The 13,357-nt window shown below is 29.6% G+C and overlaps 1 protein-coding gene and 1 pseudogene across 2 annotated transcripts; one reads left to right on the top strand and one right to left on the bottom strand.

The window, feature by feature from the left end:
* Positions 1-205: 205 nt before the first annotated feature.
* LOC145185672 (dnaJ homolog subfamily B member 11-like) lies at positions 206-5,863 on the bottom strand. Of its 2 annotated transcripts, none has more exons than XM_090097974.1 (8): positions 5,770-5,863; positions 4,690-4,846; positions 4,439-4,542; positions 4,171-4,306; positions 1,386-1,611; positions 1,247-1,304; positions 782-1,053; positions 206-703 (listed from the first exon to the last, which is right to left on the bottom strand). In XM_090097974.1, the coding sequence occupies exons 1-8, from the start codon at positions 5,835-5,837 to the stop codon at positions 642-644; spliced, it is 1,083 nt and encodes a 360-aa protein (XP_089954100.1). In that variant the 5' UTR covers positions 5,838-5,863; the 3' UTR covers positions 206-641. The 2 variants fall into 2 exon arrangements, with proteins under 2 accessions (XP_089954100.1, XP_089954101.1); XM_090097975.1 differs by having other exon boundaries at positions 4,671-4,846; positions 5,770-5,855.
* Positions 5,864-11,388: 5,525 nt separating this feature from the next.
* Positions 11,389-12,339, top strand: LOC149883904 (uncharacterized; annotated as a pseudogene).
* Positions 12,340-13,357: the final 1,018 nt, after the last annotated feature.

The following is a 13,357-nucleotide window of genomic DNA, read 5'->3' as shown; positions in this document are numbered from 1 at the left end:
CCCAATCACAAAAATCCTCATCCCATATCCAACAATCACGAACTGTTAAGATTAACAAATGGAAATTAACTAACTTTTTTTTTCCTAATTTCCCTAATAAAAAAAGAACTTATATTAACTTTAATAAAGAAAACTTTAGGCGTGATATTTCTATGATCACCACTATGTATTGAAAACAGAGGAAATGAACAATAAAGCTGCTATCTAAGTTTCATCAGTAATCTATGATGTTTTAAATACCAACGATTTAAATCTTGATGTTGATATTGAAAAAGTTGGCATATTTAGAAAAAATTAACTCAAAAATCTAAGATAACGAAATAAAACACCAAAAAAAGTTACAAATAAGTACCTTAAAAATACATTTTTGTGAAAATAGTGACAGTTTGAACTTAATAAAGCGTTAATAAAAACTTGAAACAAGATAGAGAAATTATTAAGGGCAAACTACATGCACAAACCTAAAATAATTTTTTTTTAAATATATTCCAAATATATTTTTAAAAATGCAATAGAAAAAGAGAAAGAAAAACAAATAAAGATAAAATTTTAGTTCAAGGTTGAAAAAAAGACGAGAACATAAACATTTTTTTTGTACTTGTATAAATAATTGTAAACTCTAACTATTTAAAAAAAGAACATTATACTTGTAAACCGTTATAAACGTGCTTTTGAGAACCTTGCTTTAATATTTCTTCGATAGCTAAAAAAAAGAAGAGACTAACTATTAGCGATGTCTTACTACTAATCTAACTAAAACAAAAATAATTTTTTCTTTTACCTGTTTTATCTTGAGGTGAAAGTTCACCTTTAGGAAAGTTGATATCAAAGGTAATTATTAGTTGCCCTTTTTGATTATTGTTATAATAGTTTGGCATTCCTTCGCCACTTTTTTTAACTTTTGCACCAGGCCAGGTAATCTTATCTCGCTGAACCTTGACTATATGTCCATCCAAATGCTTTATCTCCATACTAAAGCCATTCAGAGCATCCACAAGATTAATTGTAATGTTGGTATATAGATCATCACCACGACGCTCAAATATTTTATGTCTGAAAAATGGTTTTCATTTATGAAAAAGAATTAAATGCAGAAGTTAAAAATAAAACATTTAAAAATAACAAAAGATAAATTTAAAAAAGCAATAAAAAACAATAACAAAAAAATAAAATACAATCAAAAAAAAAAAAAAGAAACCATAAAAAATCAAATGGTCTGTTAATATTAAAAATACAACTGAAGTACTTCAATTCCTTGATTTTGAAAATTAAATCACCAGGTTCACCATCGATATGAGGCTCTCCTAAAAAGGAAATAAAAAATTTAGATAGATAGCATATCAAATATCCAATATAAGAAAAAAAAAAAAGAAAAAAGATATCACCTTCCCCAACAAATGGATATTCCTGCCCATTGCTCATTCCTTGTTCAATTTCAATTTCAAGTGTCTGATCTTTCACTGTAAACTTTTTATTGGGGCACTCATCACAAACCTCTTCTTGCATCATTTGAAATCTACCTGGTCCAAGTTGATGAGTTCTCATCTCTGTGTGACAATTGCAACGTCGCGTACCTGAAGTAGTTTCAGCTACAGGTTTTGCACGTAGTACCTACATAGCATTTTAGTATTATAGTGCTTTTATTACTTCACCAGCTTATTTTAAAAAATATTAAATTATTAACTTAGTTTGAGTATATCTTTAAAGATAATTTCACGATATAAATCAAGCTCAGCTAAAAGATGATTTCACAATATAAATCAAAATCAGCTAAAATAGTTGCTGTCATAAAAAAAAATTGAAATGATTTCAAAATGTCTCAAGCTTGTTCTTTCATCAAAATTAATACTGATAAATGAAAAAAGAAAAAAATATTAATAACATATATACTTTAGGGAGGTCTTAATTTTGGAAGTTTCAAAATTTTAATGTCTGAACCCCACACTGTGTTCCAACATATATAAAAACAGTTCAATTTCAAAATGACACAAAAATTAAGTCGCTCTTATCTTAAAAAATAAAAATTGACTGAAAAGACTGTGTTGGAGATTTGAAAATAGTCAGAGTGAATCTGAATATGAAATACTAGGTTCAAGAACAAATACTTCTCCATCATGAACTTCTACTTCATTGCAAAAATGAATATGAACAAGTGTTACTACACTTGTTCATATTCATTTTTGCAATTCTTGCTGCTATGATAGGTAGAAAAAGCTGAGTGACAGGACAGCAATAGTGATTCTTCTTGAAACTTCAAGATTTATAGGACAAGCACAATCTCTTGCCCTTTACAGGTCATCAATCTCTTATCTTTGAAGAAAACACAAAAAGGCAACAGCTATTGCCATAAAAATATCATTCAACCAAAAACAGTTTTGACAGTACAGAAAAGTGATAGAAAACTGATAATTTTTTAGGGACTGACAAAGTCAATACGATTACCAATTCTTGTCATGACCTTGGGAGAAGCACGGTTGCTTGAAATCCAAAAAATACCTGCAGGGACTGACCAGACTGAAGCAGTAAATAATGCCACCTATACATGGGAACTAGAGGATGCTATTCATGGAATGTGTTCAACACAAAGAACTCTAATACAGACTGTTTGTTGGATGCAGGCATCATTCTAGAGATCTCTTTTAATGTTTGGATATCATCATCATATCTTGAAGCTAGTATTAGCTGCTACCTTTGATATGTGTATGCTACCTTTGATATTGCTAGTAATGAGCTTGTCTATGAAAGTACCAGGATAGTTATTTTCTGTCAAGATCAGCTGAAAGAACATTAACCCTAAGATGGCTATCAGGAGCTACTTGAACTTATTCTGACACTTTCACAACAACTACCACACAGAAAGATATTTTGAGCCCTAAACCTATACACCAAGCTCAGTGGATGAAGACAATTTACACTACCAAGATTTGTTTCTCAATTCAAGATGACAGCACAAGAATCTTAAGAACTACTTCATTTAAATATTTCTTCTGAAAGTGTACACCAGATTCTGGTAAGAGACTCTTCTATCTTCCAAAGCAGCATGATATGATCTACAACTGCTTCAGTAACTTGAAACCCACACAAATTGACTGTTTCATAGTAAGACATCAATGGTTCTTTTCAAAAGATTTAATTCTCCTCAGTCTTTTCAAATTAAGTGAGAAATGATGTTATCCTAAACAAAAAAACTTAATAAAACAAATACACCTCACACCCTGAAAAATTCATGAATGATACAAACAAAATTCTCCAAATTTCACTTTTTGTGATATAAAACAAGAAGCTTCACTGTTTAGAAAATCCAAAAATTAAATCAGATTGTTAGGGGTTTTTCCTAAAAATTAATATTTATTTCAAATTTTATTAAAATTACCTTATTTTTTAAACGGTTTTTCTGTATAGTACTTTTTTATACCATCAATATATTAAAAAAAGCATATGAAATGGCATATATATTATTAAAAATTTGAATAATTTCTTCAAAAACACCACTTTAAGGAATAGAGTTAAATTAAATAATTTTTTACAAACGACTGCTGTTTAATTCAGTTGTTGAATACAACAGCAAATATCTTTAAAAGATACACATATTTTTCAGTCTTTTTTAAAAAAAGATCAGTGATTATTTTACTTTAAGATAAACTTCCAAATTTGCTATTTCATGAAGAAAATTAGAAATTGTCGAAATTCTTGTTTATATTTTAATATTAATGTTTTTCTAAAATCCAAGATAAATATGAAAATTACTAAACAAAATTTGTTACTTGCCACAAGCTCAATATAGAGTTGAACTCATAATTATTTTTTAAATTCATGTGAATTTTTTGATTGTTCTGACCTCAAGCTGAAAATTGTTTCAGCCCTAACAACCTGATGAGGCTTCTAGTTTTTACCCCAAAAAATAGAATTGGGAGACTTTTTCTTACATCATTCATGAATTTTTAATAGTGTGACCTAGACTTGGAACCAGTGAAACAAAAAAAAAAAAAAAAAACTTAATCAAGCAGACTATTTCTTAGAAAATGATTAGACAAAAGAACTCCTTCAAAACAGATAGAACTAATTAAGTCTTGTCATAAACAGTTTTAAGATTTAAAAAAATTTTTTTTGCTGAAATAAGAACCACCCTAATATACTAGCATGACATAATTATTTTATAATACAACAAACCTCAATAAAGTCTCCTGTATATAACTCCTCCAGTGTTACTTCTAAATCCATAGTTACAGTTGCACCCTTTGGTGTTTCTTTTTGGCTTTTCTGATTACCTCCACCAAAACCAAAACCACTAAATCCTCCAAAAAACCTGCAATTGATACCAAAAAACACACTTGTTTTAAATGAGGAAACTTTTGTTTGAATTTAAGTGTAAAAGAAAACACATTTGATAATGAAGGATTAAGGCTTCCCTTTATACTAACATAATCAAAAAACTCACGATTCAAATGGATCAAAACCACCACCCTGAAAGCCACCCATCTTTTTAACTCCCTCTTCTCCATGCTGATCGTAAGTTTTTTTCTTCTCTTCATCAGATAAAACCTGTGATATTTTAATGTCATTAATGATAAATGTGAATATCATCATAAACATAAGTAACTGTAACAAAAAAAGAACAACAACAACAACAACAAATAGCTATGCAAATCAACTTAGTATATCATTTTTACTCAATTGTACTACACCAACTTCATATGCAGCTCCAAGATCTTGGAATTTTTCTTGTGCTTTAGGATCATCAGGGTTTTTATCAGGATGCCATTTCATTGCAAGTTTTCTGTATGCTTTTTTAATTTCTCTGACACTTGCATCTCGACGCACACCTAAAATCTTGTAGAAATCTCTCCTGAAAAATTAAAACAAATTGTATTTAAACATTAAATAGCTAATACTGCTTTTTACAGCAAAGGAACACAAAGTTTTATACTGCTATAAAAACAATATATGACCAAATTTAATATAAGTTAAAAAGCCACTATTTTAATTTTTTAAAAAAAGTTTAACATTTTTTTAATCTTTGATATGAAAAGTCCAACCAAGCCTTCTGGTTTCATGCTACAATTATTTAAATAACAAATACAGTATTTATTCGTTATTTGATTAGCTATATTTAAAATTTTGTGTATATTACAACTAAATTATAAACTCACTTTAAAAATTGTGATAATATTTAATTTTTCTATATCTTATTGTATATTGTTTTATGATATTGTATAATGAAATAAATTTTCATTATTAAATTAAAAATATTGCACCTATTTAATTTAAATCATTGTAAAGAAGATTCTTTTTTATGCCATAAAAGTTAAACCAACAAATTTAAATGGGTTTTCTTCAAAAAATTGTGTTTCAATTTACTTTTTGTGAAACATGTTTTTTGTAGGTAAAATATCAAGCAGGAATTGAAAATTTTAGTTGAATCATACAAATTAAAATTTATTTCTAAAAAGAACGTAAAACCATTTTTAATATATTAAAAAAAGACTTTTTAGCAGTTATTTATCTGCCATAGAAGTATTAAATCGTTTTACATATTTTATTTCTTTAGCTTTATTTCCGGTGCTCTTTTTTCACTATAAATCTTTAAATAGCAAACTTTAACACAATATATTGGTCAGAAAACGGCCTTAAACCAAAAAAGATTCAAAAGTAGAAAAAAGGATTTAGCTAAATATTTTTCAATAAACATTGCTAGCGTTAAAATTATATAAAGAAATTGATAAATTCATGTATTTATTATTCAAAAAACTTAAAATAATTTACACTAACCCTGAAAAAATCACAAGGAATGTTGAGAATAAAATTAAGCAGAACAGTGTTCTCCCAACCGACGCCATAATATCAAGATTTTGGACGCGGAATATTTGCTAATGTTTGTTAAGGTTAATTAAATTACCGGTGCCGAAACTACTATCAAGATTTATAGTTAAATCTAAAGCTATATATTCATTTTACCAGGGTATTCATTTTACCAGGGTATTTGCTTTAAAATCTTTGCACGGCCGTTTTCATTCGAACTTAAGAAATGAATATCTCCACCTCAAAATATCCATTTTGGTAATCAGATTTTTTTTTTATTTCTTTAGTTTTTTACATGTGCTGTAAAAGATGAAGAGGAATAAATTGAAAATATTGGAGTCATTTTATTTGTAGTTGAAACTTAACGTGTATTTTATCTTTTGTGGGTACTTAAGCAAATTTTTAGCCTCGGCAAGACCCACGCCAGGAAAAACGGCAATATCTTTTAGAATATGAAATCAAAAATTATGAATATTGTAAGAAAACTATTTTTCAGAGTAGGGAAATAATTGTAATGCTAAAAAATGTTACAACTACGGTTCACTAAGTTGCTGGTCTTGCAGATAATGGGCTAAGAAATTATTGAAAACCTCATTTTCAATGAAAATGAATTCCCAAGTTTATCCCAAGTATTTTGATTATTAACAGAAAGGCATGTAAAAAATGAGAAGAGTTTCGGTTGGTTATTGCTAAGACATGAAAGGGCAGAAAAACAATGAATGAAATCCTCACCTAAACTTTTGAAATGAAATGGTTTTTCTTTGGAATTTGAAGGAACTACCAAAGAAAATTATTTTTTAAATGATTGAAATGAAGGAGCATTAGTAGATTCTGAAAACAGCATAAGAAATGAAGATCCGTTAGAGTATTTTAAATCTAATTAAACTTAGAGGGATTATCGATAATAATTAAAAAAAAACCACTTTTAACTAAATAAAAAAATTCACTTTTAACTGATAACTAAAAATCCGGACAAAGTTTAAAGGATCATAACTTCCTCGTTTTTTAATGTTACAAAAGTAAAAAAAGTATTTTATAGAGAATTATTTAATTTATTCAATATAATATTCAATTTGATTCAATCACTCCATCTCGTCTGACACGGTCAATCAAGCTCTTGGTGCGATTAACTGTTTCTTGGATAACATTAGGATCAACTTTGGTCTAGTAATACTTAATTCTTTCTTTAAGTTGTGAAAGTTTTCTTGCTTGCAAATTCTTCTTACACACAAGACCTTTCAATATCGACCAAAAATTTTCAATGGACCTGCATTCGGGTAAATTTTATCGGATTATCTTTTTTTGTGTACAATTTCAATACTTTTAGCCTTTAAATATTCCAATACGCTTTAGGCATAATGAGCGGATGCAAGACCTGGCCAGAACACAAAATTATCATTTAGATGATGCTCTTCTATAAACGAGATAAGTCTCTTTTGAACAAAATGATTTTAGTAAATAAGCTGGTTGATAGCATTGCTAGATTCTCGAAAATATGGTTTTGAGGTAGATTTATTAGCTATACCACTTCCAGGCTTTCTTTCATGTCTAAGTTTGTTTTCAGCGCGTTTTATTACGTCATAAATGGTAGTTGTTGGAATATTTTCAGCAAGAAAATTCTTTACTGTGTATGTTTTGCCGAGATTTATATTTTCCAAAACTCATACACACGTTTCCGCAGCTCATCTTCGTTTTTTTGGTTTACCTTCATTTTTAAATGATTGATTAAAAATGAAGGTGAACCAAATAAAAGTTGTATCCAAAATTAAGACCTTGAAAAAAATAACCCAATTTCATCCTTTTTGAATATCAATGCATTTTGACAATTTATTAATGGTGTGGGCGGCGGATTTTGTTAATTTTTTTTATGTTATTTTATGTTAAAAGTAATTAATGTGACGATGGTGATGCGGATAGAGTGAAGCAGAATAATTTAGACGCGCGGTAGGAGCATCAGACTTTTTAATAACAATTTTTTTTTAACGCATAAAGCAATAATAAAAATATTAATGATAATAATATTGCCTTACTTAAAATGAAAACGAAATTAAAAATACTTACGACTGATTTTTCTTCTCTTATTTATTTTTCTTAGTAATTATTCTCAATTATTTATCATTAATATATACATTCTCTTAATATTAACTCATACAAATAACAATACATTAATACTTATAATAACACAAATTTGAAAGTTACTCAAATACATTTCCTTACCAAATCCTTCTCATAAGTTCCTCTTTAAATTGTTCATAAATTCTTTTCATTAAATTCTCTTTAAATCTTCAAAAATCCTTTTCTCATAAAATCCTCTTTTAAAATCTCTTAAAATTCTTTTAAATTCTTTTCTCATATTATCTCTTAAAATCTCCTAAAACTTTTTCTTTCTCTTTTAAATCCTTTTTTTTTAATTCTTTCTTAACTCTTTCTTAATACATCTTTAAAAACTCTCTTTAAAACACGTCATCAAAATCTTCCCGAAAACATCTCTCCAAAGAGAGGGCTCCAAAAATCTCCCAAAAAAAATCTCTAAAAAATCTAAAAAAAAAATCTCAAAAAAACCTAAAGGATTTTCTCAACCGTTCCTTTTCTATCTGTCCGCAGGTGTTATTTTGACATTTCGTCCAGACAATAGATTTCTTTTTTTCTTCAAGTTCGTTCAGTACTTTAGTTTCAACAGCTGAGTCATGGTATTCTTTAAAACAATTTTTACTTGTTTTCTTTTTATAAGTCTTTATATCAGAGTGGCTACAGAACTTTCTAGAACTTTACTAATTAAAATCATATCCTTGTGTTTCAAGTCGTATTTGCGAAAACAGTTTTAATCATTTATGATGTGACTTATTCATTTTTCATGTTATTGGACATTTGTGTCCACTTGGTATGTTTGGTTGACTCGCTCTTTTCCTCGTTCGAATGTAGCGTGTTTGAGTAGGGTAAAACTTAAAGATAATGTTTACAATTTTCTTCATCTTCCCTCCTCACAATGGGAATAGGATCAACAGCAACTTGTCGCGCTAAAATAAGTTAAGAATCTTTCTTGGAAAAAACTAGCAACAATTAGAAGTTGTTGAGTTCTTGAAAATTGAAATCGAACTTAAGTTTGAGTTTAAAGATAAACCAAGAAAACGGTAACATTTTATTTTTAGGGTAGCTGTATATAAAATAGAAAAAAGGACTATTTTTTTATTTTGGTACAAGTTTTTCTAAAATATCAATTTTCTGTTTGTTAAATTCGACAAAAATTTTACTTGATTTTAAATAAGTAATATAAATTTACTTGAGTTGTTTAAACAATTACTTAAGTACTTAAGTTGCTTGAAACAGCTTTATAAACGTCGTCGTAAAGTTACCCAAAATAAATGTTTTACTCTGCTTTACTCTGTTAACTTCTTCATTGAAGAATCTTTTAGTTAAGATGTTTTTCGCAATCTGAGTTATTTAAGGTATTATAACTCATAGCAGCTTTCAGTTCATTTGAAAGGCAACTATAACTATTGTTGTTAAAAATATTTTCAGTTATTAAGGGAGTTGTAGGGGAGAGACGAGTAGCCCTAAACAATTAAGAATAGTATTGACTACCTATTTGCAAACGAAAAATGAAGTGGCAAAATATTTTCATGAAAGTTGAAGCACTTTTGTATTAAAAAAACAAACAAACATTTAAAGGGTACTTAACAAAAGCTTAAAACTGCTCCAACAGTTTGGAAAACATTTTAATGCAATAATGTGATGATTACCAATGATAATTAAGTTAAAACTCCTGGACACAAGTAAGATTGTGTAGAAATTATTTAAACTGGTGCTAATGTCCTTTGTAAAACAGATAATACTCTTTTTGAAGCTGTAAAAACTTGTGAATCTTTTTTAACAAGATTGAAAGATAAAAATACAACAATGTCTGAAAATTTTTTTCTTTTCTAATTTTCCTAATTTTTTATTCGTTTTTTCACATAAAAAGTAGTTTTGTACATACTATTTATGAATATATGTAGGACAGAGGCATAAACTTAAAAAATTACAAAATGTGACTCTGCCGTTTTTTCCCGTGTGGTCTTCATATATATATATATATATATATGTATATATATATGTATACATATATATATATATATATATATATATATATATATATATATATATATATATATATATATATATATATATATATATGTATATATATATATATATATATATATAATATTTCGCGGACAATAAAAATATTATGTAGCTTTTCAATTTTTTTTGGCTTCTCTGAATATATTTTAACCTCTAAGTGTGAGAGTAAGTACTAAGTAATGGTAGTTTTAGTTCATGTGAAATATAATAAATGTATAATAATTTTATAAAAAATTAAATATAGTAATTTGTAAAATGAGATTTTAAAAAGAAATATATTATTTGTATAGCAACCTTTTTTACTTACTTTTAATTTTAATTTAAGTCAATTTTTAGTTCACTTCTTCTCATGTTTGTATTTCCTGCATGAGTCTCCACTTTTATTAATATAATTATTGATTATTGATTAAGTCAATTATAATTTAGTAATTAATTATTATATCATACGCAGTTGTCTCTAATTTGATTTCTTAAAAGATTCTAAGGTAAATTATATTTTTAAAATTAAATTAAATATTTATATATTCATTGTTCAAACTGAAAATTGTTATTATCAAACTAAAAATTATCATTCTGTAGTAGACTAGTAGTAGTAGTACTAGGTTATATCAATCATGCATTAAATTTTTTTTTTAATGTTTGCATGAAACAGAAGTTTTCAATAACATAAACAGAACTGGTAAACTCAAGGAAATGGTTCATTGTTGGTTTATTGTTTAGATAAAATGGCAAAAGCTCCAATAACGAGAAGTTCTAATAGTGGGCTGTAAGACCAATAATGTGTGGTTAATTGGAAAATCAACCAAAGAGTTGGAATGCTCCGGACATCCTTTGAATCAACAAGTACTGGCAAACTTCTTCTACTATCACAAGGAAGAAAAGAAATCATTGAACTCAAGTGCCAATATTACCATATTAGGCTAGAATACCGACTATGCCAGTTAGATATGCTGCCAAAAATTAATTAAGTTACATTATGTCTACAAGTCATTAAAAAAACAGTCGCACAAAAATTTTGAGGGATACAGAATGAAAGAGGAAATTTTCAAAAATGATTTACATGAACTTTTTGATGTTGCAAGATCAGATGCAATGCAGATTATGCACAATGAGGAAGACAAAGTGTTTCTGGTATCCCAGCGAGAAGATCTCTCCAGTTCTAGTTTTGAAGGTATGGGTAAGCATTTGGCCCAACAGGAATCTCGAAAAATTAAACGAGCAGAAAAACATTTAAAACAAAAAGAAAGGGATGCTGAAGATGCCTGGAAAAACCAAAATTGATCGCTTCAACTCTGTTGTCAGAACATTCTTCCAGCTTTCTTTGTATCTGATGATGAACTTTTCAGCGTTTCCACAAAGCTACCTCACTCAGCTCCAAAAAGGGCAAGGAACAACATTCTGACTGCTGAAGACCTTGGACATGATCTGGATTGAATTTCAGTTTCTCGTAGCACTATCCGTTGTTCTAGAATGGATACACGCAAGTCCAAGACAGTCGAGGACCAAAAATCATATTCGATCCAGGTACCACTTCTGTTACACTGAGATGGAAAACTCTTACCAGATATTGTCCAGACAAATTTAAAGGAAGACAGAATTGCAATCCTAGTTTCTGGAGCTGGAAAAGAAAAGTTACTTGGGGTTCCCAAAATCATCAGGGGAACAGGTGAGGAGCAAGCTAGTGCCTGCATTGAACAATTGGATAATTGGCATCTCAAAGATAAATTACGTGGGCTTGTGTTTGATACAACAGCCTATAATACTGGCTTAAAATTTGGAGCTTGCACAATTATTGAAAAAACTCTCAAGAAAGACCTTGTGTGGATAGCATGTCGCCACCATGTTTTTTAAGTTATACTTTCCAGCGTATTTGCATCTTAGAGCTACTACTGGACCTAATGTAGGTTTATACAAACAATTTCAAAAAGAATGGCCAACATTTGACCAAGGCAAAGATAATGCTGCTGATGAAACGCTCTTCAGTAGATCCATGACTGATCTCCGCCATGAAATGGTTGCATGCTACAAAGAAGCTGTAAATCACAAACACCAAGAAAAAGAAAAAGCTTGCCAAGACTATGGCGAGCTTCTACAATTGTACCTCATCTTTCTTGGTGGTTGCCCAAAAGAAGAAGTGAGATTTTGCACCACTCCAGGTGGGTGGCAAAGAGCATCTACTCCACCAAAATCCTTCTTTTCAAGAATCAAGTGACTCTCACTGCTCATGAAAGAAAAGCTTTGACCGACATCAGCCTGTTTGTTGCTCTAGTTTATGGAAAATTTTGGTATGAAGCTTCCTTGCCAGAAAGAGCCCCATATAATGACTTGAGACTATTGAGACTTTTGAATGATTATACCTGCAACAATGTTGTTAGAGATGCAGCAATAACAACCTCCAAAACACACCTATGGTTTTTTTAAGAACATTTGATTGGCTTGGCTTTTTTCGACCCCTCCGTTGATGTTCATACAAAAGCCGCCATGGTTCAGAATCTTAAACGTGCCAAAAAGAAAACGTCACCAAAGCTAATTAAAGGCAAAACATTCAAGTTAGAAAACCCATCGGAATCATACGTTACAAGCCGAACATCTCATCTTTTTGACCTTCTCATCAACAGCGGGGCAGAGAAGGCTCAAGTTTTTCTCTCGATGCCACCCAACCTTTGGCAAATGGATCCAATTTACATTTGGTTCAGGGAAACTGCCAGGCAAATGAAAGTTGTTAATGACTGTGTGGAGAGAGGGGTTGCTTTAATCCAGACCTTCAACTCTTCGATGAAGAAAGACGAAAAGCAAAAGCAATACCTCTTGCAGGTTGTCAGCACTCATCGGAAAGCCTTTCCAGAGCCATCAAAGCGTCTATTGAAAAAAGTCTTGAAATAAACAATGCATTACATTAAAATATGTGAACTAAGTTCAGAAAAACTAGAACCTCTTTAAGTCATGATATTTTATTTCATTTTTGTTTTGTGACAATTTTCTTGCAGAAGAAACTAAATTTTCAATTATTTCTTGTTTCTTCCATCGCAATAAAACTTATTGTTCAAAATTGCACCACCCCTAGTTATGTTTAAAAATTTTTAAAAATTGGTCAAAATTTTCCATATGGGGAATAGAACAAAAGCAAATATGACCAGACTATCACAAGAAGTGGATCAATGCAGAAGAAGTGGATTATCAGGAGAAAAATCAACCTTGTCAGCTGTAGTCAGCGCTTCACGAACAGATCGCCTTTCTCTGCGGATTGTGCTGTACAACTATAATAAATCTTTTAGAGAGTGACAAAGAGCCTAAGCAACTGTTCCAACTACAAAGAGTGCACGGCGATTAGAAATATTAACACGATCAATACAACACTATTTGTTAGAACTTTCATCTTCTTTTTCGTTGAACCAATTGTGCTCAGTGTGCTGGAAGCGGAAAGAGTCTGATATTCATC

Source organism: Hydra viridissima, unplaced genomic scaffold (assembly GCF_058129835.1).
Source record: "Hydra viridissima isolate aposymbiotic clone 2 unplaced genomic scaffold, HvirCarnegie_v1 scaffold_9, whole genome shotgun sequence".
NCBI classification, from domain to species: domain Eukaryota; kingdom Metazoa; phylum Cnidaria; class Hydrozoa; order Anthoathecata; family Hydridae; genus Hydra; species Hydra viridissima.
The sequence above is the reverse complement of the archived record's forward strand: the minus strand, read 5'-3'. Positions and strand labels throughout refer to the sequence as shown.